The 25,987-nt window shown below is 45.9% G+C and overlaps 1 protein-coding gene across 2 annotated transcripts in view; it reads right to left on the bottom strand.

The window, feature by feature from the left end:
• LOC108928474 (ephrin type-A receptor 3-like) overlaps positions 1-25,987 on the bottom strand; it is a 78,884-nt gene that overhangs the window by 45,291 nt on the left and 7,606 nt on the right. For both annotated transcript variants that reach the window (XM_029256735.1, XM_029256736.1), the window contains exons 2-3: positions 23,479-23,543; positions 16,201-16,861 (exon numbers count right to left, since the gene is read on the bottom strand). In XM_029256735.1, coding sequence (XP_029112568.1) covers positions 16,201-16,861; positions 23,479-23,543 — 726 coding nt within the window. The remainder of the gene's footprint in view (positions 1-16,200; positions 16,862-23,478; positions 23,544-25,987) is intronic.

A 25,987-nucleotide genomic window follows, 5' to 3' on the forward strand; every position in this document is an offset into this window, starting at 1 on the left:
ATAACATTTAATAATGAAAGAATCTGGAGCATCGCAGTCCAAAGTCATGCTGCTTCCCAGATTTGAGGTACCAGCTCACCTTCCCCCTCCACTGCTATGGACCCAGGAAAACCGCCCAAGCCTGAGAGTGGAGATATTTGTTGAGAAATGACTATGAATTACATCTCAGCCGTAGTCATTTTTCTTTTTCCATCTTCTTCACACTGCCCACGGGGCTTCCTCTGATCATTTGCATGCCAAATTGTTAAAATAAATCAAATTTAATCACTCCAACACTTCCCATAACAGTATGCGTGTCGTTCTTAGTATATTCATCTGTCCCACTGTTATCGATCTTGTCCTTCCACGGTAATAAACTGAACTATGGGGATGTTGCGGTGGCTGGGGATGGTGCTGCCGAGTGGAAATGGACGACAGGGATCCAGCCGGACACGGGGCAGAAAGGGGTCAAACGGAGGTGACCCCCCCCAGTGTGGAGCGATGATGAAGGCCTCTTAAGGGTGCTTATTTACATTCCGATGGCAGGTGTGCCAGGATGAGCCCTGGCAGAAGGGCCCACAAATCAATCTCCCCTGACACGGTGCTCTGCAGGGTGTCCACGCATTTGGGAAAGCTGCGCAATCAGACCATCCACCCCCATATTCATCTCTGGGGATGGTGTGTGCAGTGGGGGTGAGGGCCTATCTCGACTGAGGCCCTGTGGGGAGGCTGACCTGTTTCGGGTGGATAGGACCATAAATCAGGGCAGAGGACACTGGGACACAGACATGGCTGTCACGGGCGGAGACACGTCGCCGCAGGTGAGGCTCAGACACGGCCACAAGCGGCTGCACGCATCAACAGTCTCCGCTTACCCCGTCCCGGACAGCTGCTTCACGCTCACCCCCCACCTACACCTCCACCCCGCTGCCCAGCACCCTCATTCACACACATGTACACATACACACTCGGTCCTTGTCATGTCTCTCAGGACTTCAGCTCATCGCTTTGTGAGCCTCCAGCCCTGTGTCTAACCCTGATCTTCTGCAGACCTTCATGTTAAACACAGGCCATGCAGAACATGGAAGCCTTCTGTAGCACTCAAGCAGATGAATTCTAGATGGATAGTTTTTTTTCTGGTGCATTAGATCTAGCTCTGGTTTTACTCATTCATATCTCCCAAGAGTAAAATCAGAAATCCTTGGTGCCACAAGTCCCTTCTCTCAAAGGTTATGTCTACTGTTTATAAGGTAATGGATTTGTCTCCTTTTGGAATCAATGGAAATGTCCTCCCAGCCTTAGGAACAGGTCATGATCCTTCGGGTGACATGTCAACACCAACTTGGTCAACTTGAGGCTGACGTTTCTGTCGGAGGCCATCGCTACTGCCTGTAGAGACGGTTGGTAGTAATTACAAAGTGGATAAAGTGTTTCTTGAAATAATCTTGGCTCTTCATTCCATGGACCATCTGCTCTTTTCTGCACCTACGATTCATCTGGCTTCTCCATCACTGAAAGCAATTGCTGACACTAGGAAAGTATGGCGTTCTTCAAGTCTGATCAGATCAGACAATCTTCAGGCCGCATGTCCCAGGCTGTTTGGCTGTTTCTTGAATTTTACTCTCCTTAGGCATGAAGTTCAGCCCTGCTACCTCCTCTCAGCGTAGTTCCCTCACACCTTTGAGGACACCGGTGGGACCTGCTCAGCCTCCTTCAGCATCACAAGCACACCTTTCAGCAGAGCTCTTGTCCATCCAGCACAGAACGTGGAGTGGGAGCCTGAGTTCCCACTGGAACTAAACTTTCTTCCCTGCTCTTTGCATCTCTCTGTCCTGGGGGCTCATACAGTTCCAGAACTGCGCACGCAGCAGAACCGCACCACAGATATGACCCAAAATAACTGTCGGAAGTTTGCAGACCTCTGCAGAACTTCACAGGGGTGGAAAAAATAACGACCAGCTCGTAATTGGAGTCATTATGCGGCAGGGGTATACTGCCATCCCCGCAACCCAACCTCCGTTCACCTGGGCCCGGTTCAAACAGCCCCAGAGAGCAGGAGGGAGTGATTAAAGCCCACCTTCCACGCCGCATTGCCGCGCAATCTCCACAAGGGGCATCGCGGTCCCCGAAGCGCTGTGGCATCACCAGCATTCGAGAGCATGGTCTGCACGGTACGGTATCAGTCAACGGCCAGTCTTCGATGCTCAGAAGGGTTCTGGGAATCCAGAGGAGCGCAGCAATAAAGAAGGTTCAGCACAATAAAGTATTTTCTTTTCACCAAAATGAAAAAAAGCCCCACAAGGAATACAACAGTGCTGGTGATTTCAGGTGAGCTTCTAGTTCGATATCTCCTCTCCTCAATGTCTTCGCCCTCTCAGTCCAGAATTGGTCATATTGATGGATCTGTTAATACATTAGAGAGGAGACCACAGCACACCTGACTCTGAAGAACAATAATCCTCAAAGCGGCCTGATTCCCACAGCACGACTGACAGTCTTGCTGGCCTCGGGACTCTGTGATTGGCCAGCTGGGTGGCACAGCAAAGCTGAGGACAAGATGACAGCTTCCCAACCCAACTTCCCCCTCAGTGGCCACCCCTACGAATGCCCTATTGATCTGCAGAAGCCCCCAGACCCCTAGCCTGGCTCATTGTCACTAAATCACAGACACTCTGTCTGTCTCCGGTCTCTCCTGGGGAGGGAGATGGGCTGGCAGGACCCTCGCGTGAACACACATACGCACAACCACTTAACATATGTCCTCGCACAGCATGCGAGCTGATGTACGCACTCAGTACGCACTCAGTACGTGCTCCACAGCTCCCACTCAGTGCGCACACGCAGATAAACACGCAGTCCACACACACTTAACCCTGCATAACATGCGTGCAGGCAATAAAACGTTCAAATACTGAAAAGTGATTAGTACAGCTGCTTCGGTGTCAAACTGATGTTCCCAACACAGTCAAACCCTTGACCGCTTTATCCTACAGAAAGGGCTGTTTACATGGTCAGCAACAGCACTGTTCACCAGGACCTCTGAGGGGCAGCTTGTATCATAGAGCAGTGCAGCCTGCGCTGTGTCGTTAATCACCCCCACACACACACCAGACCCTTTCTTTCACCCAGAGGAACACAAAGACACCGCTCTCTCTCAGGAGTCCTGATCACAGCATCCAGCCAACCTAGTGCAGACCTCCACCGCAGCCCTTTGATCTTCCAGCCTCCAGCAATGAAGAAGAAGCAGAATCAAGAGGGAAAACTCATCCCCTCTACTTCCTAAAACAATGAATACCCACAGTGTGAGCTATGCAGGATACACATCCAACTGAATCCAGTGCATAAAGACACATAAAAGGAGAACTGAACCCTCTGCCTACATTTATTTATTTAGCAGATGCTTTTCTCCAAGGCAACTTCCAATGAACTCTATGTAGTGTTATCAGCCCACACACCTTATTCACCATGGTGACTTACACTGCTAGATACACTACTTAGAATTGGTCACTCATCCATACATCAGTGGAACACACTCTCTCTGTCACTCACACACTACGGGGGAACCTGAACAACCAGTCTTTGGACTGTGGGAGGAAACCAGAGCAAACCCACACAGACACGGGGAGAACATGCAAACTCCACACAGACTGAATGGGGATTGAACTCATGCCCCCTCACATTACCCAGGCACGGTGATACAGCAGCGGTACTCGCTGTGCCAGCGTGCCACCCCCCTGCTTAAATATCATAGGAAATGCATTGTTTGAATAAAATTGCTTATGAGCAGAAAAGTCGTGCACCTAATTCCCCAAAGCCTTCCTGGTATTGCTGCACCTCCTGTGTCTGCAGAGCATCACAGGGAGTTGGCTGCATTGGTTTGCCGCTACGAAACAGACGCGATACATTAGAGCATCTGGCCGTGGGTCTTGCACTTGCTGAAATGTTCCACCTCATTGCAAAGGCTTAAACCAAGCCAGGTTCTGCCTCTGTTTTTTTATGAGTCAGCCGAGCCTCACACCTTCACCTGCAATAACACAATAAAGATGAGAAGCAGGAAAACAATGCCTCTTCACATGGCGAGTCTCTCCGTCCACTGCTCAGCCAGAGTAAGAACTGGAAATGGGATTTCAGCACTATGTATACATTGCTATTAGGGTTGTGGTTTGGGTAATTAAATTTAACTGCATGGAATAAATTAGGAATTTTTGACCCAAAGAGCTACAGCTGTAAAGGTGAAGAACCAATTACACAATGAGGAAAGTAATTTCACACCAAAGGACGACAAAAATCAACTTCAATAGTTAACTGCAAATACTTTCAGTGAGTGGGGGGGTGCGGTGGCACAGTGGGTTGGACCACAGTCCTGCTCTCCAGTGGGTCTGGGGTTCAAGTCCCGCTTGGGGTGCCTTGCGACGGACTGGCGTCCCGTCCTGGGTGTGTCCCCTTCCTCCTCCGGCCTTACGCCCTGTGTTGCCGGGTAGGCTCCGGTTCCCCGTGACCCCGTATGGGACGAGCGGTTCTGAAAATGTGTGTGTGTGTGTGTACTTTCAGTGAAAAAAATGTCTCTGATCAAATTCTCGCTTTTCTCGACACATACCTGACTCGCTGGTTTTATGACTTAATCACAGCTAAAATATGACTCTGTTAATCTTATGCTCCAGTGTTTCCCCCAATATAAGATACTTGGTTTGAAGTACGACTTTTCTCCATTAAAGCAGTAGGATATGTGATATGTCCAAGTGGGTGGAGCCTGATCCAAATGCCACACCCACTTTCTGTAAAAAAAGAAAAAAACAGGTCTGAGGGGGTGCAGTCACAGCAAACATCCACTGTTCTCCCCACCCTGACGTCCGCAAATGAGGGGCCTCAGTGTGAGGGTGGGGGGCCAATATGAAAACAATGGTCCAAGAGTGGGGCCCCAGAAGCCGGAGGACGAGTGCATGGAGAGAACAGCTAGGCTGAGCTCAGGAATGTTCCCCTACTGGGTGTCCACATGGTATTTCAGCCTTCCTCACAACCCCCTCACTCCCACGGCCCCACGCCACGCACGCCGACATCAGTGGAAAAACACCGAAGTGTCAAAGCGAACCTTGTCATAGTCCTAACGCTGACCGGGACCAGACTCCACATGCTCTCAAGGGCTACCCTCCCGATGTTCTACCATCATTCCATTCATGCTGCAGATGGAACGGCTGCCATTGAGCGCTGTGAGTGAATGGGATCCCTGAATACTCAGGCACCTATATCGCTGGAAAAGCTAAGGGTCCCAACAGAAAAGGCCCGCTCTGGGTACCCTCTCTCTCAGATTGCGGTCAATCTCCATGCGGTGCTTTAAAAAAATGACTCCTACATTACTGATTAATTCCAAAAATAGGCTGGCGCTACAGATCATAATTGCCTCAATGAAAATGATCGGTAATGAGGCCAGCAGTTTTTTCTCACACCTGGAGACAATTTTATGCAATGAAGCATAACATGTCCCAACAATTAACAATGATCTGTCCAGTGTTTCTGCAAATAATATACATTTGCATGCTGTACTTTAAAGCACTGGAAAAACTCAGCGGTATAGACTGGAATAAAAACAATCTGTTCCCTATTGGTCGCAGAGGACAGATGAGGATCGTTTTAAAAGAAGCTCAACACCGAGTCTTTCTACAAATATTTATATATGCAGCCAATCAAATCAGCACTTTGGACCTTTAATGCCGCCTAAGGATATTTGTGCTGTCAGGTGACAAAAAATAAGAAAAGGTAATAAAGGCAGCAGTCATGATAGCCCTTGGAATTTAAACTCAAAAAAACTCAGTGTTTAATATATGAAATTGCAATCAGCAATCTAGTGTGTTGTTAATTGTATGTAGAACTATTATTTTTGCCAGAATTAGCATGCAGAGCTGTCAAATGCCTCTCTTGGTGACAACTGCCTTCAGTATAAATAAATGCAAATGACACAGCATGCAGTAACATTTTTTTCCATCTATTTGAGTATAAATAATTTTTTTAATGACTGGACCTTTATTAATTAAGTACAGTATCCAATAAGTGTAAATCAATTCCCATTGAACTAATTTGCCTTTTCCTAACATTTAAAATGGGTAAAGAACATTTTGTCCCAATGTGCAGAAATTGTAATATTAAGATATCTGTCCAAAAAAGAAAATCTGGACATTTTAAATATGCTAGGTTCCACAGTGGTGTGTCAGACTGTCGTGTTTAACTGGTTGTGCGAGAAACACAATGCCGAGTCCCACCGTTTACCAAACAATAAATGGACGAGGCGTTTACAGCCTTTTTATAAGCCTCAGATACAAGACAGGCAACCTGTAATTTATGTTTTCCGATTTGCCGCACAGAATGGTGTCAAGAACAGCCAAGTGCACAGCAATGAGTCTAACAAACAAATACACTTGTGCTCGTGTTCATGTTATTTTTAATTTTTTTTTTTTAACACATGAAACCGAGGCGCACTGAAAAGTAAATTTCCTCTCCATCCGGCAGCATGGTTACAGCTATGTAAACAGAGAGAATGGATGCTTTTCAGCAGAGAACAAAGCGCGTCTGTCATCTCTCTGCCGCTGCAATTTTCTGGGACTAAAGCAATTGTCCGACATTGTCATCTCTCAGTAAAAAAAATAATAAATATAAATCTCACACGGACTTAAAACTTAATTGCATCTGGCAAAATCTCAAGGGGAAGCTGTGTGATGTGGCTTCCACGGGGGCTTTACACCACACACTCGGGGGACGGGTGCCATCAGTGCAGGAACGTCATCTGAAAGGAGTGTGCGTCGTATCCGTGACAAACACACAGTAAAGCATCTCTTTGGCGACACGTGACTACAGTGTCACTGTGAGAGCATTGAAACAAACGGTCTCCCTCCACGGAGCGTCCCACCCAAGTCACACTTCTTTGGCTGTGGCTGACTTCCAGCGAGGAGAAGAACGTTCTGGACTTTCAGATGGAAGCATATTAATGGCTGCAGCCCTCGGCATGGCATTTGCATGACGTGCAGGGCACTCGCAGTGCGCTCACTCACCCACGCCATACACACCATACACACCTGCCGGGCTGGAGAGACGTTGTGGTGAAGGTCACCGCGTAGAGCTTTAAAGGTTGCTTATTTTGTGCCCCTGTATTCGAGCACCAGGCAAATCAAAGTCAGGCGGCTGCAAAGCAGCCAGATTACAGGTTTAAATCCGAACCCACAGTCACACACTTTTTTCCTCTAGGAACCATAAAAATATGCATGAAATATATGAAGGGATGAAGTTCCATTACAAAAGTCCAAATTAAATGTTTTTTCTTTCCACCGTGGGCTCTTTTCCATAAAGGACAGTACCTCCATGATCTTGCACTTGTGTTGAACTCATTTAGTGCATAAAGCTAGAGCCAGAGGGAAGTGAAGTGGTTAGAGAAGTTTCTTTCCAATGAGAGGATCCAGGTTTCAATACCTGCTCCTTCTGTTGTACCCTTGAATGAGGTAGTTCCTCTGGACTGCTCCAGTAAAAACTACCCAGCTGTATAAATGGGTAAAACAGAGTAAGTCGCTTCGTACACAAACCCAACATTGCATGCCATTTTGGAGAAAAGTGTCAGCTGAAGCATTACTTAATGATAATATGGTTAGACATCCGAACCTCTTCCCCCAAGAGCTCACTAACGCACAGCCGTCAACGTGTCCATTTTCCCAGCGATGAGGAAATGTACCAAGAGCCTCTGCAGAGTTCCCAGCCCTGAGTCTGGCCCAAATTCCACCTGCCAGTGGCACTTTTCACCCGTCGCTGTTGAATTTGATCCGAAAGTCCCACCTCCCTCTTCTCTGGAAAAGCAGCTTGTTTGACGACACCCCAGTGTGAGAAAAGGGAAAATACCTCCGCTTGAAAAGGCGCATTGCAGTCTGGGGTCGTTTCCCTTTTCGGTTCTCCTCGGTCTCTCCTCTCGAGGCTGTGACACCCTTTCTGTGCGCTGGAGCAGAGGTGGCGAAGTGTTTTGGAACTTTTGGAACACAGAGATATTCATGTAGTGTCAGTGAAAGTCTCAGCTATGAAAACATCGTCCATCATACTCGGCCGGGTCTGGAGCGATGCCACATGACGGCTTGTTGTTTTCATACTTGCGGTTTTGAGAACACTTTTTGTCTGAAACAAGTCCATGGGCTGTGACAGTTACGCTTAATAGGGTTAAACCCAAAGTCAGAGACCCCAGAATAAATTCGAAATCCAACAACCTTACACTTAAGACTCACACTGAAACGCAGTCCACAAGGTAAACAAACACAAACACAAAGTCAGCTGCTTAAATTTTAGGGCTGTAATTTTAGGTTAACACTGTAAACTATTATTACTAGTGTACCCCACTGTTACTGTAGAATATGACTTGTGCTTTAGGCTGTAAACTGCTGTTTACATCCCCATCATAGCATTTCACATCCAGTTTTCCTTTTTTTAGAATGGCAAAAATAGTGTTCTACACAAGCTAAGATTCAACTCCAACAGTCTAAGCAATATATACATACACACACAGTCTGAACTGTTTGTCCCATAGGGGGTCGCGGGGAGCCAGAGCCTAAGCCGGCAACACAGGGCATAAGGCTGGAGGCGGAGGGGACACACCCAGGAGGGGGCACCAGCCCGTCGCAAGGCACCCCAAGCGGGACTCGAACCCCAGACCCACTCCAACCCACTGTGCCACCGCACCCCCCTTGCAATCTATACAGTAACATGGACGTAAAACACCCACCAAAAGTAAATAGCTAAAAACCATGGCACAGAGAAAAATCAGCAGCTTGTTTTACTGCACTTGTAGTAAGTTGCAGTAACTTGTATACACTTTGACAGATGGATTTGACAGACGTGACACAAGCGGCTCAGTTCACTGGCAAGAAGGGTTCAAGTTTTGTTTGTTCCAAGCAAACATTCAGTTTACATGAAAAAATAGCAAAAACAAACTCTGAGTCCTCGCTTTGTGCTGCTGGGGTGGGGGGAGTACAGCACGTCCACTTCATCACCTGGACACTGGGAGCAATCCCACGTGGCTAAGCGGCAGGAATCCCTGGGGCCCTCGCAGGACACAGCGGCCCCCGGAAGCACGACGGGTGGAGTACAATCTCCATTCCGCCAAAATAAACAAACACGACCAGGAAGATCCATGGCTAGATTTCACCCGCCTTTCTGCTGCCAGAGCTCCTTTGTTCCACTAAGTTAAAGGAAACAAAGTCACCAGTAGCCAGCCATATTATTAAGGCCCGCGTCCCATTTCCGAGCTTTGATTTTGAAGATTTGATAGCTGTCGGAATAAATTATGTGTTTGCGATGGTTAGGAGTGAATGAGAGATGGGGAGCTTACGGTTCTGTAGCTTCAAGCACTAAATCTTGCCTCCTGTCCAGTTTACGGTAATGATCTGCCTGTATCGACAAGGGCTGTCCAGCGAGGCGCTTAAAATAGTGCCCTCACGCAATAATCCCTGCGGAGATGTTTAGGACTTGCTACCTGCTGTACTGATGAAGACAAAGGAGGTAAACAAGAACCCCACGTGGGCTTCAAAAGCGCTAAGGTCAAGGTGACCACAACAGGATGTGTGTGTGTATGTGTGTGTAAGACGGGGGGGGGGGGCATGTGGGGACTCTGACTCAAATTCCTCTCCGTTCTTTGTACTGGCTTCCTGAAAAAGATCTGGGCGTGTTGAGCCGAACCAGTACTTACAGGAATGGGGTTCAACTGCGTGCACCCCCCAGTGAGAGACCTCCATTCATCCCTAACCCCTTCACACTCGGCGGCATAAGGCAGTAGGGGCCAATGGAGGCCCAACCAGCCTCAGAGGTCCCAACCATCAGCGAAGACCTGTCAGGCGTGCACCACGCTCATCGATCACCATCATCCCCCACCCCGAGCTCAGCACCCCTACCCTCCACGTGGGTCCATCCTAAATAAGCAGGGCTTGCATCTGGAGACGGGTGGGGGGCACATTCCTCTTTCCGCAGTTGCCGCTTTTGAAGTGAAAAGCCCAGTTTGGACCGCTGGGGACCTTCAAGGAGCACCATCCCTCCCAAGCCCACTCTGGAAGGTGAGACCATAAAGGAACAGTTGGACAAGCAAACAGCCTTTGATGCTATGAATAGAGGCTGGTGCAGCAAGCCATGGGACTGAGGCAGATGCTTAGACGGTTGTTTTGTCTGGGATTTGTGTTGTTTAGTTTTCATTACAGTAATTAATTTCTGGGTCAGGACGTCAGAAAGGCGTCTTCAGCGACGCTCGGTCTTAGAGGCAACTCACCACGATCTCCTTGACTTTTCCCACAAGAATCTTCACAGTTGATTTTGTATGGCAACGCTTACAGTTGATTTTTTTCCCCTGATTTAATTAACTTTGTTGTGTGGAAAAACAGATGACAGGACTTTCTTAAAAAGTCAAGCACATCCCAGGGGTCTGCTGGGTACCGCAATGAATATTCAGCTAGTAAAAAGCCCGTAGAGAAATTAACAGTTAACTAGGATTTGAATAGATTTTGTGTCTACAGTGGCCAAAGGGAATTTGTAAGAAAATTGTATGCACTATACATCATATCGCAGGAATTATTTATCGTTTTTTTTTCTTTTTGTCAAATGTACCATTTTGGGAGCTGGAAAGGCAGAGCCAATGGACCTGAAATCTATTTTTGCCCTGCTGATGACCTCTGAGGTTTCACAGATGACGTGTCCTTACACAGCACCTGGGTGCCATGACCATTCACACCGCAGCTGTCCAAAGTCCTGCTGCTGATATGATCCGAAGACATGCTGAAATAATCTCGTCCTCTTATCTGCACATGGAAAATGTCAAATCTGGGATTTTGCAGGAGGGGTGTTTCGGGTGTTTGGGGTCAGTTTTGGAGGAAAGCCAGAAAGAAAAGCTGAAGGAACAAGTGTCCTTCACTAAAACTGATAGGAAAACCAAAAGGCATGAGTCAGAACCGCTTTAATCAGTTCCACCTGGGATCCGACCTCAGTTTGTTTAAGGCAATTCCTGCATTAATGATCTTCGGCAAACCTGGGAATTACAGAGGGCTTTGGCAGGAAAAGCCTTGTGCTGCAACTCATGACTTGTGAAGATGTAGAATTGTTATGTGCAGAGATGTCCATCTCAGGTTCTGGAACAGTCCATTCCTTTAACCACTATGTTACCAGCTGCCTCTATGAACAATATTTCCTGGACTGAACTTACTGAAGATGAGTGTTAAAAGGTTAAAATGCTTCCATAATTTCAAAAAGCATTGAATCCGCTGAAATGATCCATCAGAATCAACTCGTGTGTGCAGGTTCCAGACAGAAAGCCGGTTCCATGATGGTGAACTCAGCTTCAAATTCAAAAGACCAAGAAGACCAAGACCTTACAGACCAAGAAGCAGTCCTCGCCATCTTCAGTCACTCCTCATGGCTTCCACGGGGCCTCAGTGATGGAAATAAACTAAGCGAACCAGGTTGTAATAAAAATTTACAAAGCCTCCCAGCAGACACGCCGAAATCTTATTAATGCGTCTGTTCCCAACAAGCGACGGCCTGTAGCACTTTATGATAAGAATATGGTGCTCCAAAAGGTGAAAAAATTGAATTTGAACTGATTGAATAGAGATCGCCTGACTGGATGGCAATCACGCACGAGCGCAAACTCCACGAATCGGGCAGAATGCAGAGCATGTGGAACACTGTAAAAACAGCCCCAGCTTTGTTTGCCACTGTCTTTATTCAGTTTGTTGTGTTGAGCAAGGCAGTCCCCCTGCCAACCTGTCTACTCAAGGAGAGACTGTCTTGGTAATCAGTGACTGGGGAAATTAACCACCTATCTTGCAGCTCAGCTCAGCAACAAACTACAGAAACGGAACAGAAAAACCTCCCAAGCGTGCCTGGAATATTACAACACTTATTCTAATTATCATAGTCATTATGACCAACTCCCAAACCAGCGGAGAACAGCTCAGGAATAAATACAACTTTTTCTGCCCACCCCCCATTAAGGTAAATTATCTTGTAAAAACCAAATATCGATGTTCAGAATTAATGAGAAGACAAAATACAACCAAAGTCTGAAGAGATGTGATTACTAAATGTAATAACCCATGTGTGATCGAACTGCTGAATGATGAGATTGAAATTAACTGGAATATTAGTGCTGAAAGTTTACCGCAGGCAGGGACCAGCACGTACATCATTCTACCTAAGCACTTAAGCACTCTGTTAAGGTAATCATTTCCTTAATTAAACCACTTTGGCATCTATTTTTATACCAAGCTTGTCAGCAATTTAGAAATCCAGGGAACACCAATATATACTATCTTACCAGGACCATATTTAGGAACCCTCTGATTTTAAGACTTGCGCCTGCAGAATTTACAGTACAGAATATAGACAGTATAATCTGAATCACCTGTGCACATAATTACCCATGCATCGCGGCTGCCAAAAACGGAGTGGGAAAATCTGAAGAACATTCTGGTAAACACACACGAGGAAAATCAAATCCATTCCTCGGCCTTGCAGGTTTCACCACAAAAGAAAGCAGTTTGTTCAAGTATCTCATCACGTTGTCCTGGGTGGCTCCAGACAGACCCAGTTAAGTAACCCGGGGATGCCACAGGATGGGAATCAGGTGCTTGAGTAAATGGAGCAGGACTGAACACTGCTCGTAGCTCACCGGGGACAACCTGCCAAGAGGCCATCACCCATTTGTTGCTTTTCGACCCTAAAGTGCTCTGAGAAGCACTACGCAGGTCAGGAAGGACCTCTGTGCAGACCGTCGTGGGTCCACGGACGGTTCACCTGCTGTAGTATCTCTGTTCCCCCCAGCAGAAGACCTGGAGCTCTGGGATGAGGCTCCGCCCACCAATGAGTCGCTGAAGGCAGGACAGCTGGTTCAGTTTTGTAAAACGGTCACTCAGCTTCAGTTCGGTTCTTCAGTCTTGTCATAAATAAGCAGCAAATTGTTTTGCATATTCCAGCTCATGCACAATAAGTCACAGATGAGCCATATGTGATTACTTACGAAATACATTCTGCGTTATATCATTGCCACTCCTTCTCATCATCAATACCGAAATCTAATCTAGTCTTGCCAGTGACTATAGCCTGGAACATAGCAACGTCTTCCTTTGAACTGTCTTTGTTGAAGGGATTTTTTTATACCAGTGACCCACTTTCCATCTATTTCTCCAGAGATTGTACATCCTACCTGACCCAGGCACACTGGAAAGTGTAGCTCCCTCTTTCAGATTGATAAAAGGCACATAATAATATAGACTGAGGTTTGACCACAAGAAAATACACACCAAACACGGCCGTGATCAGAATCTCCAAACTACTGTAAGGTCTCTAAATTTCAAAATATATGCACTGAACAATGGTCAAAGTTTAAGATGAAAAAGAAGGAGAAACCCAATTTGGCAGAGTGTAACCACAATATGATGCTGTGGGCAACCATCTAAACAACTATGAACCAAACATTTAATAAGGTTCACGAGCATGAAGATACGTGCATGGCCACCTCTGCTTGGCGGTGGTGCTCCAGAAAATTCTGCCACGTCAGGGACCAGAACTCTGCAACTTTTGGTGGGCACATTCTTAACAGTAGAAAGCAGGAGCATCTTCCTCGATGGTCTGTTCCGGAAAGTGCAGTAATCCGTCCATTAGCGCCTAAGGCCTGCGCACCAACCCCAGGCCCTTCTTCCCCCGCTCTGTGCGCTGCGGTGCAGCTGTCCGGCCACGGTAACCTAAGCCCTTATTAGCCTCCATTAGACCCCTCTGAAACTAATAAGAGATTGTCAAATACATCCAAACATTCACACAACTGCACAAGCAGATGATAACATGGCGAATGGAGACCTTAACACGCAGCTATCAGCTGTCGGTTCGATTTTTCTGTATCGCTTTTCATCTGTCGCAGTGACCGTGTCTGACCTTTACTACATTACTACGCTTCCTGCGGGCTAACTGTACCGCTGTCGCCTATGCACTTTAAACCCAGAGATACAGCATGCTTTTCGGGCATTACTTTTTCCATTTAATATGCATCTATTCCTCGACATGTATTGATATGACGGTAATGAAAGAAACTATGCTTTCAAGGTTGGACACAAAGGTGCAAATCAATGACAGCAATAAGTACGCAAGATTTATTTAAAAATGCTTTTCTGAACTCCTCTTTCTGTGATGCTTCCAGAAGTGCTGATGTATGCTCTGACAAGTCCCACCATATGAGAGGAACAGGTCATGGCTTTAAAACTGACATCCTCAGGACTACCGAACAGACAAGAGGACAAAACAAGTTTGGAAAGAGTCAGAACTATTTAAAACATCTGAACAACACAGTCAGCAGCTTCACTTGTGTTTCCTGTTTGAGATGGACCGTCCTTGTGGGTCTATTCACAATACAAACAAAGCTAAACTGTGGATTTGGGCTTTGGAGACATTGACGCCTATTAGGGGATGGACTGCAGCAGCTGAATCAAGTGGCATGTCTATAACCAAGTGTCATTGACTATAAGCAATGAGTGCCATTGGCAGTGGCTCCTTAACATAATGTAGCTGGGTGTGTAGTGGAAAGGACAGACTACTACACCATCCTACACCGAGACAACGGCCATACCCAGGTTCTGAGTGTGCTGTTCCTCGCCAGTTACATTTGAGTCCATCCATATGATTCTGCTCTAGGTGGTTGTATCATCGCCTAAAATATAACACCAGTCCACAAACAAGATTTAAAATGGACTGTGGTTTTGCGGGCAGAGCTGATGCTGACCAGTTGTCATTCCGGCTCTGAGTTCATCTCCAACTGAATGACAGACTGCTCCAAATGCCCCATTCTCCTTTATGAGCAGCTTTTCATCGGCAAGCGCATTTCGCAGCACGGTGCAACGGAATACCCCGAAAGTGTCTTGGGGGAAAGGAACGAACCAGATTACTTTATGAGCTGCACGAATTCCTCCGGGGGCCTGGCTAAAGTCAAATAATAACACAGGCTGTGCAGAGTGTCTGCATGAGCCAGCTGCCAGCCCATTTATTATTGCACCACTGAGCGGCATCAGATCTCCCAGTGCCCACTAGCCCTCCTGCATTCAGGGCAAGGGTGTGTCCCTCTCTCTCTCTCCCTCCTCCATCTCACTGCCTGTGTACAACTTTGTGATGGACTAGGCGTGAGTGGTTTTGTTTTGTGTAGGAAATACTTTAAAAATCACAGTATCAGTAGTGTATTTTGGCAAAAAATCCCAGGTGGAACAGCTGCTTGGAAAAAGCTTTCTTTAAAAGGGGCTGGATGGATCACTGACTTGAACCAGTAGGAAGGTCCCTGCCAGCCAGTCGTACCTGAGAATCCCCTTTTTGGGCATAATCCTTGAAACCATTTATCATTCTGCCCCAGTGGTCAGTCAGGTACCTAGTTCCGCATGCTGCAGAGGCCACGGTGCCTTTCCATTAGCCTACACCATATGTCCTTTGGAGGTGCTGCAGCACGACACTCTATGGGTCCAGTCCAATTCAAACCCTAAGGTCCACCAAGCTGCTGAGCCGAGTCCTTGCAGCAAGCACCACCAACACCTACCACTACCCCACCATGAAAGATACAAGGTGCATTTCTATGTCTGGAAGTAAATCCTGCACAGTGATGCCAAAGTCCCGCTGTTTCCATTAGTCCATAAAATATTCATTTGATGAGATAGAACCTTGGCCTCTTCTGACAACAGCTCGCAGTTAATGAAACAACATTGTTTCACTATATTATTATACATAATTGCTCCTAGATTCCTGGGACTGCCCTAAGCATCTACATATGATAAAGAAATAACATCCAATGAAATGAGGAATAATGGTGTCGATTTGAAAATGTTAAAGGTTTCAATTGTCAGCAATACCTCTTGTCACTTTATGCTGCACTGTAATTTGTAATATCTGGTATTTTCATCACATTCCTTGTTATTTGTTCATGTTGCGCTGACCTGAAGTTTTACGTGTTTTCAATAATGTAATTCTATTATCATACAGTATTCATAACAACGGTGATTGCATTAACATTTCGGAGTTTGTATTGCATTTCTTGCACTAGGTGTACCTAATTTGCCATGGCATCTCTGGCCGCAGAGTCTGAAGATGGATCAATGCACATCATATCCATTCTGCAATTCCTAACTCATTCCTAACTTTAGAGCTATTCTCATGCACCAATATTAGGAACAAGCTGAGAGAGGGAGAAGCTACCTTGGCAGGATGGCCCTTGCTCCTCGTAGCCGATGTTGCAGAGACACTTGCCAATGGGCACCAGCCATTCCCCCTCAGTGCTGCAGTACATCTTGGGCGACTCCTCCTCCTTGGAGTTATTGACACAGGAGCCCCGCACCTCCACTAGAGATTGGGAGTCCATGGGCACTGTGTCCGGGAACATGGCCAGGTTCCTCACCGTGAATGGGCACTTCTTGAAGTATACGCGTACAGACACCAGGGCAACACAGGCCCCCACATCCTGGAAAGCCAGGTAGAAGCCCTTCTTAGTGATGGGTCCCACCTCCCTCACTTCCGTATTGAGCTTGAGAATTCGATCACCCAGATCCATCTGGGTGAAGCTCTCATCAGCCGCAATAGTGTCGATCTTGGAGAACTGGTGCTCCCGGAACTTGGCACCCATGTCCTCATCCGTCTCCAGGTAGTGCAGGTTGAAGGTCTCCTTGCAGGTGCCCAAGACCAGGGGGATGCTGTTGCAGTCCCTCAAGGTAAATTTGAGCTCCACGTATATCTTCTGTGCTGAGTTGCGTGGGATCCAATTGGTCCTCAGCCAGTTGTTCTGGTTGTACTCCATGACATTGCACACCTGGAAGGTGCGGATGGGCGTGTAGTGCTCGTCCACCCCGCTGATCTCTTCCCACTGAGAGCAAAAGAGAAGAACGTTAAAAATCCTGCTCAGCTTTTCAGCAAGTCAGCAGCTTTCAGAAACGTATCTGAATCAGGTCTGCTGTTCATTTCCAGGTACTCAAAACCACAAACACTCAAATTAGGAGTGGAATCTTTTTAGCAGGTTATTATGAACATACTTAAGTTATGAATAGTACCTTTCATTAGGGGAAATACCTCTGGTTAGATGTTTGTTCTTACTACTGTGCATTAAATTATAGCTTCATGCCATATATAAACATCACTGGTGTGAAGGAAATCGGAGTCTCTGGTTTGCCATGAGAACATCACTTAAGGGTCGAGAGCCACAGAGCCCCAAACTCATGGGAGCTTTCAGGTTCTGCATATACAAAGGGAAACACATGATGAACTGAACTAAAGTGCATGTTCTCAATTACAATAACAGAACAAGAGTCTGAAGTCCTCTCTGCAATTTATATTGGAGGGAAAAAACTATGGGCTGAGTAATGCGCTCTCTCTTAAGTGGCTGGGAGTAGTTTATTACCGGGTTGAACAAGTGTGTTTCAGACTGAAAATTTACCCATTCGTGCTTTGCTGTTGCCACTGTTCAATGAAACACCCACAAAAAAAGCATTGCTTCTTTCACAAACAGACCCCTCCAACTACTGCGCTTACATTTTTTGTGGGATTTTGCATTTTTCATCAACCAAAAAACAAAACAATGTAGTACTGTACTAATGTAATAGAATAGAATATAATAAGACAGTACAAAACACTACATAAGTGTGCTTTGACACTGACATAGCGGGAAAAATGAATTTTTCTTGAGCTGGATGTGGTCTATCGTTTGTTTCTATGACACCAGTATTCGCTGATATGTGTTTTGTTAATAAATCCCAATTTAAGATTGGACGACCCCTCCGTAGAAGGGCCACTGAATCGTTTGGGAGATGATTTAACTCAGGCTGCCACAATTTTGTAATATTACTGCCGTCTCCCTTTACAGTGTTGGGCGTCCAGTCCATAGGGAAGACGGTGCATTTCGCTGACCACTGAGTCACAGTCCCCCCCCGGTCATCCTTGATTCAATTAAGCAACCAATGCTGCTTTGGCAGAGAAAAGCAGCATTTTTACCAGTGTGTGTTGTTTAGGAGATGATTTAAACCCTTGAGTGAACAGTCTTAGCAGAAACAGCACAACAACGGAAAACAGCATCTAATTTTCTCTCATTACTTTTGTTCATTTCCAGAAACAAAGAAAGTATAAACCAGCGTACTTTTGGGATTGGAGTGGAGATGTCTGGGAATTAATTTTGTTCAGAAAACAGAGAGAGTTCTTAGCAATGTATGGAAAAGTGTGTGCTGGCTTTCTCTTACCCAGTTGAAGGTGAATGTGGTTTTAGTAGACTGCAAAACACAGAACAGCATATTGTCATCAGGTTAAAATGCAAATCGCTACAATAATACCCTGTGGAGAACTGCATTATAACTGCACATGCATTCTGGGCCCCTTCCAACTTTTCCAAGAAAATCAGATTAATATACCCACTCCACCACAACAGTGTCAGGAGATACAATAATAATCCAACCTTGCGTTTCCCAAGCATTCTGAAGGATGTTTAAAGTATTTCCTTTTTTATAAAGCCACGATTAATACGAACAAGTAAATCCTCCAATTTCCGTTCAAGAAACGTTTATTGCACCATTGGGTCTGCAGTAATAAATTCTGAAGGCGTATGACGTGTAAATATTAAAGGGTTTATTCTTACTTCGGATATGGAAAAAATTAGTTAGACATGGCAGGTGGGAGCCGTTATCAAAAGAATCAAGGAACTTGCTAAATTGTCAGTTTTTTAAATATAATGTTAGGCTTTTCATTCATCTTGGTTTGGAACTTTGCCAATAAGTAATAAATCATCTTTCAGACTTCTAATCTGCATTGGTTTAAGTTGTGCTTTGTTTCATTGTTCAGGCAGAAACTTGACAGAAATTCATTGAATAATTTGATACCCCATCAGTGAATTAAAGCACTCTGAAAAGTATCATTATATCACTATCCAGTGTTTTAATCATTTTCTTGCCTGGTGTCTTAGAGTTTATGATGACTATTGTGATTAATAAATGATATTATTCACCCTCTCTTTGCCAACATAAGTGAGCAAACAACTTGGTTTCCATCCTGATTTAATAATGTGTCTCTAATTCGTTAATAACTGGGGAAAACAAGAAAAAAAATCTCTTTTTTTAAATTTAGTGTTAAATCATCCAAGTAAAACATCAAAAAAAAAAAAATGGAATAATGGAATTACAACTTTCAAACATTTCAGTTTTTTTTTGACATTTAAGATAATATTTAATAAAAGCAAAGATTAATTTATGTGAAAAAAAATTTGGTATGTACACAATCTTTCCCTTTAATCTACCTGTCAAAGCTGCCGTTTGTTTCATGCAATGGCTGCATACTTTAGGGAGACCTTTAGCCATGTTCTCCTGCCTGAATATATTTTGCTGTCTCAGTAGATTTATGCTGGGCACATTTGTACTTGGCATACACACTCTTGTTTCCTGTGTTTTATTCCACGGCGGCTCTGCAGCGACAACTCGTTCTGCTCTCCGTCCCATCGTGCCACCGGAAAGGCCGCCTAGGTGTTCCCAGCTCAGGCCTTGCACAGTTTTGAGGTCCTTTGGCTGCCAAAGCTCCACATCATTATGCATTTACACGCATGTTGCAAAAAAAAAGGCTGTTTCCAGAAACCTCCTGACTCGACCCGTTGCGAGCAAGTTCCTGACGTCGGTTCCCCAACGCTCCGTGCGCAATACGCCATCGGGTTTTCAGCCGGGTTTCAGCAAAACATTTAGACGGCCCAAATGAAAGCCAGGTGTGGCCACCGTAGCACATGCTCACGTTGCAAGGGACCACCGCTGCCAGAAAGGATGAAATGCCATAGACGATTGTGCATAACATGCCTGGAAAGGTTAGGAGGGCTGCCCGTTGTCACACATGACATCATTAGAGCACCCCCCCACCCCACCACATCAGCTCTGCTGAGAAAAACCGGGCGATCCACATGAAAGCCGCCCGCACTCCAAACAACACGTTATCCAGTGTCTCTGGCTATCTTCTGCTAACACTCGTAAAAAGCACAGGGGTTACAGCACGTGGTCACCCTGCTCATGGGAGCACTGCTACATGGACAAGGAAAGGTCACCGCCTCCTTCTCCCCAAGTCACCCCAAGAAATGTCACGTTCGAACCCCGGTGGCCTGATGGCCTAGGCCGTGGTCCAAGGGTGACTGCAAATTTTTCAAAATATCACTTTACTATGGTAATCCTCCCCAGCAAGGAAAAGCGGCGTATATGGAAATGGGAAAATGGGCAGTTGGTACATCTGGCCGGGTTCTGAGTGCGCTCCCTCTCTGAAGGCACGCCAACTGGTAAATACTTTTAGCTAATAGAGTCCCTGGCACAAGTCACTGATCATAAGAAGAGCTTGTGTTTCAGAAAGATATGTAATGAAATTATAATCCTCCGCTTACTCATATTACAGGAGAATTACATTAGTGTTCGAAAGGACTGACATGGACTTCAGCCACATGGCCGCATCACATGTGAGAATCGCTTCGCTATTCGGACCTTCTCATTTCTGCCTTTACTCTCGGCAGCCAAAAGCCGCATGAACGTTCCATTCAGCGCCGGTTCTGTGTTGTGAAACGATGATCCCACTGGTAGATTTTAAGGACAAATGTCACGGTCCTTCTGGTCCCGAACCATTGTACACAGCAGTCCACCTGGCCCAAAGTCACACCTTCAATCAATTTCTGGCTGGAGGTCAAAGACCAATGTCGGGTCACAAGGTCAGTTTGTCAGCCGAAGAACCTTAGAGACTTTCCCTAAGAGGTGCAGAGTTATTACTTCTTATAGCTCTGCTTCATTTTATGCTTGTTCTTTCTTTTTTAAAGTTTTATCAAACTATTTGTTTCAGTAGCACCAGCTCTCCGGTTCTGTCACCGTAACCGAAAGAAATTTGCCAATCCTCGAGCAAAACGGACACCTCGGGCCGGCCGATAAAGGTGCAAGGCTCTTTCCAGGCTGAAATTGCAAAGGCGGGGAAATAGAAGGGATGGAACGAACACAGATGGAGATGTTTACTCTATCTGGCATTCCCACACCGCCACTGGAAACCCAATACATGACAACAAGCGTCAATCTCAAGTTAGATTTCCAGCACTGGGCCACCAAGAACAACTGCGCTGTGTCAGTCAATGGCTTTTCATCGCAGCTCTTACAGGGAGGGAAGCCATAACAGGCCGCAGCCGCCCCATTTGCCCCACCCGACCCTATCGGAGCGCTAATCCCCATTCCTGGTGGGGTTTAACGTTCCCTCCTTACATCTGGAAAGTCCAGTAAAGCCCTGACCTGCCTAATTGAGTTTTTGAGCATGGTTTCAACGTGAGGGCTTTAGTGGAACATCAGAGGTTTGGAAGCTCCACCTCGCTGCTCCATCTTGGTTCAGCGTACACTTCATTTAGTCTCAGTGTTGAAATACACAGGACTTTAGATATTTCTAGGTCATTTGGCTACCAACAAAACATGACTCATTACTTTGTGTTCATTACACAGTATTGCTTTTACTTTTACAATGTATGGATGAGTGACCCAGTGTAAGCAGTGTATCTAGCAGTGTAAGTCACCGTGGTGAATAAGGTGTGTGGGCTCATAACACTACATAGAGTTCATTGGAAGTTGCCTTGGAGAAAAGCATCTGCTAGAATAAATAAACGTAATATACGTAAACTTTATACAGACACTTAAAAAAATAGCTGAATTATAATAGCAAATCGCTAGCGAAGTACTGAGCCTAAATAACTTTGCGCGATGTCAATAGAACAAGAAAAGGTAAGTAAGAAACACCTAGCTCTCCTTATTCCACAGATTAATGATCAGTAGTAGCTGCTCTGCGCAGGGTCTGAGGGCCCACATCCTATTCCGGAAGTGCGAGGTGTGAGGTAGGGGGAAGCCAGATTAGAAATAATCGAATTATCATTTTAAAAATGATCATTTTCAGGAGGATTTATTCACATTTTTCTTCATTTAGCTGATGCTTTTCTACAAAGTGACTTGCAGGGTTAAGCTACTTACAATTATTTACCCATTTATATAGCTGGGTAATATTTAATGAAGCCAGGGTAACCACTTTTCTCAAAGGTATTACATCAGTAAACAGGATTCAAATCTGCAGCCTTTACATCCAAAGGAAGCAGCTCTACCTAGTAGGTTGTATCACAAATAATACATTAATGACCCAAAATAAAAATGATTAAAATCAGATTTTTAGCTATACATAAACTGCACAATATTTTTTGCAAGTATATTTGAATATCATTCCATCTCTCATCATTGGGGCAATAGAAAGCTAAGTGTACAGACTTTGAAGGGGGGGGCCACTAGGTGGAGGACCGCCGTCATACACTGAGTCACGTTTTTTGCACGTCATGCAAAACGGGGCCAACTGTTAGTCACGTGAGGTGCACAAGCGGCACGCACGCACACGTGACTTCCTGCAGGCTAAGCTCTTAATTTGCTCTAAGTGCCGCCGTTTGCGCTTACACGTCCAGAAGGCGGGAGGCCCATCCGTCAGTGTCAGCATCACGCAGGCACATAGTTCCGAATCGTTCCTCATCGGGGCATAAAGCTTAGCATCCCTCAAAGTAGGTAGAACTGTGGGTAATTACAGATAATTCACCTTGAGGGCTCCATCCTCATGGTAAAGGAAGACCGGAGTAACGACCGTAAATCATTTCTAGCTGAAATTCGCCAAAAATTGTCACCCGTTCTATTTCATTCAGAGCAAATGAATTTTCCGTTTTTCTTTTTTCATCTCGTGTGAATTACGTGTGCCCGTGGAGAAAATGTTTGCTGCAAGACAAAATGGAAAATGCATTTACCGTGAGACAAAAAATTGTTTACTGACAACGTCCTCACAGGAGACCCAGTCATCATCCAAAGCAGGTTTATTAGAAACAATGGAGCATGGATTTTTTTTTCTTCTTTTTTTATTCTGCTCGCTCTTCAAACACGGATTCTTCAAACGCCTTCCCGGCTCTTTTACGGTGCCAGCTACGCACAGCAACGGGAAACCAGGTTTGGCAGCTATATGGAGCAAATTATAGGATTAGCTTTAGCAACTGCCAACAGGTAATTCGGACACTTAATAAAGTTTTGAAAATGGTTCACTTGGAATACCCCATGAGGCCGACACCCTGTTAGCGCGCCAAATAAACACCACCGTCACACAAAAGTAAGAACGTGTGACTTTTGGTCTCCACAGGAGATGGCAAATGAAAAACAGAAACTAAATTGAGAATTTCTGGGGTTTTTTCATATTTGAGTAACTGAGCAGTTTCCTTTGTTTTAAACTTTTTTTTACGGTAACGCACAGAACGGTTTAACAACTGTGCTACGATGTCAATAAGAAAAGTTTTCTTCATATTTCTCCTAATGCACTGTGGATACATACTATCCAAAGTGGACGCAATGGCCATGACCGAGAGGCAGAAAAACACTCCAGAGAAAGAACAGGCACAATGTGGTTTTAGAATCTGCCCAGACGAACCCTCCCCAGCACACTCACCCCATGCGACGGGTAGGAAATCCATCCGAGCTCCCCTTGACTGGCTTTGGAATCCAGCAGGTTCACTGCATGTGAGGAGAAAAACAAAAGATCAGTGAGACGTTCCCCATTTGACCCTCATTAACCTCTTTAACTGCTCCGCTTCCACGGGGATGAATGTACTGTAACCGTCGGCCTTTTGTGTCCCGATAAAGCGAAACGAACCCGCGGCGTAGGCCTGCTCCCGCCTTCATTCTTCATAGGAAGTCATCCAACTGTACAGATTTAATATAACATAAAAGTTTGGTAACTGTGTAAATGTGACCCAAATTCAAAGCTATTTCAGTATTTATTGTACCGCTGTAGACCAGCGGCTGCTGCGAGACCTTTGGCGGGGCCACCGTCTATTTGAGTGTTATTCCTCTGATAAATATCTACAACATGGCAAGGAAATTGCATATTATTCTCGAACCCGGTCTGTATCATCAGAGAGAAATCCTACCCCCGCATTCGGCGGGTTCGTCAGCTTCGCGGAGATCCGAAACAATGGGCGCACGCGAAACCGATTTTCTCCGAAACTGTACGCCAGATGATCCTTTTATTTATCTAAGGATAAACTTAAAAGCCAAATGACATTTTTTTTTTTCATTACGCTGCCAGGCTGTTCTCTCTCTGTGTGCCACAGTGTAATTAGTTTTCCAGTCAGGTTCAACGTGTAAATTATTATCAGACGTATTTCCTTCACGGAACCGAAAAACACGCAGGATTTCAGTGAGTTTAAGAACAAATACGCAGCAGGAGGTTACGCACCGGAAAACACACACTGGTGACAAGATCGCTCGGTTCCCCGCGGCGCCGTGGAATTTGTCCGATTTCCCAAATCCTACCCCTTTATATCGGGAAGAAAAGAAGCGAGTCGGTCGCATGTTTCTAATTTATTTTATGGCCCCTTTGTTGCTATTTCTCATCAAATTAACCTAAATAATTTCTTCCTATAATCACACCACGGTCTCTACGCAGCCAAGAATGACTTAGAGACGAATAGCGTAATTAACTGCCTTCTAGATGCGATCAAGAAGACTGAGAAAACAGGCCTACTTAAGCAAGACGCACTTGGAGTGGCCTAAATATAGCCAAACACATAAGAAAAACACACAACTGGAAAAGGAAGGAATATCTAGACACAGGTCACCTTGAACATCTGTTTTCATTAAAAAACAAGGGCACAGTTTGCTGACCCTGAAATGGTGGCTTACAGTTGACTAACCTCAGAAACAATGAGCTCCTAGTTAATCAAATCACTGAATTAAGCAGTCCGACTGGCCCCCTTCAGCTGCCCCCCACCCCCACGTCGACACGCACTCTCACGCACACATACACTCCTGGCAGAAGGTATGCTCTGGGTCCACAGAGATCGAAAGACTCGGTCGCTGGTGTGCACATACACACGCACACACCGCAATCACATCTACGCACAAATCACACGGCGGTAGACACAGCGGGGGAGGTGTCTCCAGGAGTTGCAGATGGCATCCACGAACAGGGAGGGGGGCACTGGATAAGAGAAAAGATCGACATCGGAGGTCGGCGCACGAGGAAGCGGGCGCCTCAGCAGGGCAAGCAGCTGCGCAGTCGCAACGTGTGTGTCTCGGGGTTTCGGGCGCCGTTATATTTGCTACAGTCAGATTCTTCCCAGTCAAACTGTAGTTCACGTTCTAATTTTTTTTTTTTTTAAATGTCAGTACAAGTGGGTTCCTCTAACGACAAGATGATTCCTGAGATGAAAAGCTTAACCAGAACGTCACACAAATTTCTCGAAACAGCCCGCGGTGCTCGCTATTGTTTCGAGACGCACAGTGTACAAAGGGTGCCGGAAAATTTGGAAACGAGCAAGTCGACGATGAGACGTGGCCCGTTTCGCAATGGAAAAAGCAAGCAGCAGTATCGTCTGCACCGATCGCTGCGCTCATCCCCGACTGGGGGATTTGGATTGGGTGGGTGGGGGTGGAAGGGGTGGAGAGGGGACTGGTGTGGGTCAGCGGAGAGAAGGCAATTATAAAATTCCAGCGCAGAACTCCTAAAGTGGGCCTCACCTGAGCGCTAGCCAAACAGCTGGTAGCGGACACATTTCCATTAAGTGCAATAAAGCTATCTGCTCGCGTCAGACGACGGCACTTCCCATCCATTGGTTCCAATGTAAATTTCTCAACGAGATGGGCCGGTCGAAGCAAACCGGGAGACCGAAATGAGGCCACTGCGTCGGCGAAGCCACTTCTCCAGCTGCGCAAACTGGAAAGGGGGGGTGCCGGGGGGCGGGGGCGCCCGTCTTCCGCCCCCGAGCGCCTCCCGCACCGGATACGGCGAAGGAGGCGAAGCAGGTGGATCCGTGCCGGCTGGAGACAATGGGACAGAGCCGCACCCAAACGCAGCCAGAAGGGGATTGGTCTTGTTGGTAAACCGTCACCAAGCCGCTGGCCGCGGTCTCCCTCTGACACACGGCCTCAATGGTACAAAGAAAAATATTGCCCGA

Source organism: Scleropages formosus, chromosome 12 (genome assembly GCF_900964775.1).
Source record: "Scleropages formosus chromosome 12, fSclFor1.1, whole genome shotgun sequence".
Lineage (NCBI taxonomy): Eukaryota > Metazoa > Chordata > Actinopteri > Osteoglossiformes > Osteoglossidae > Scleropages > Scleropages formosus.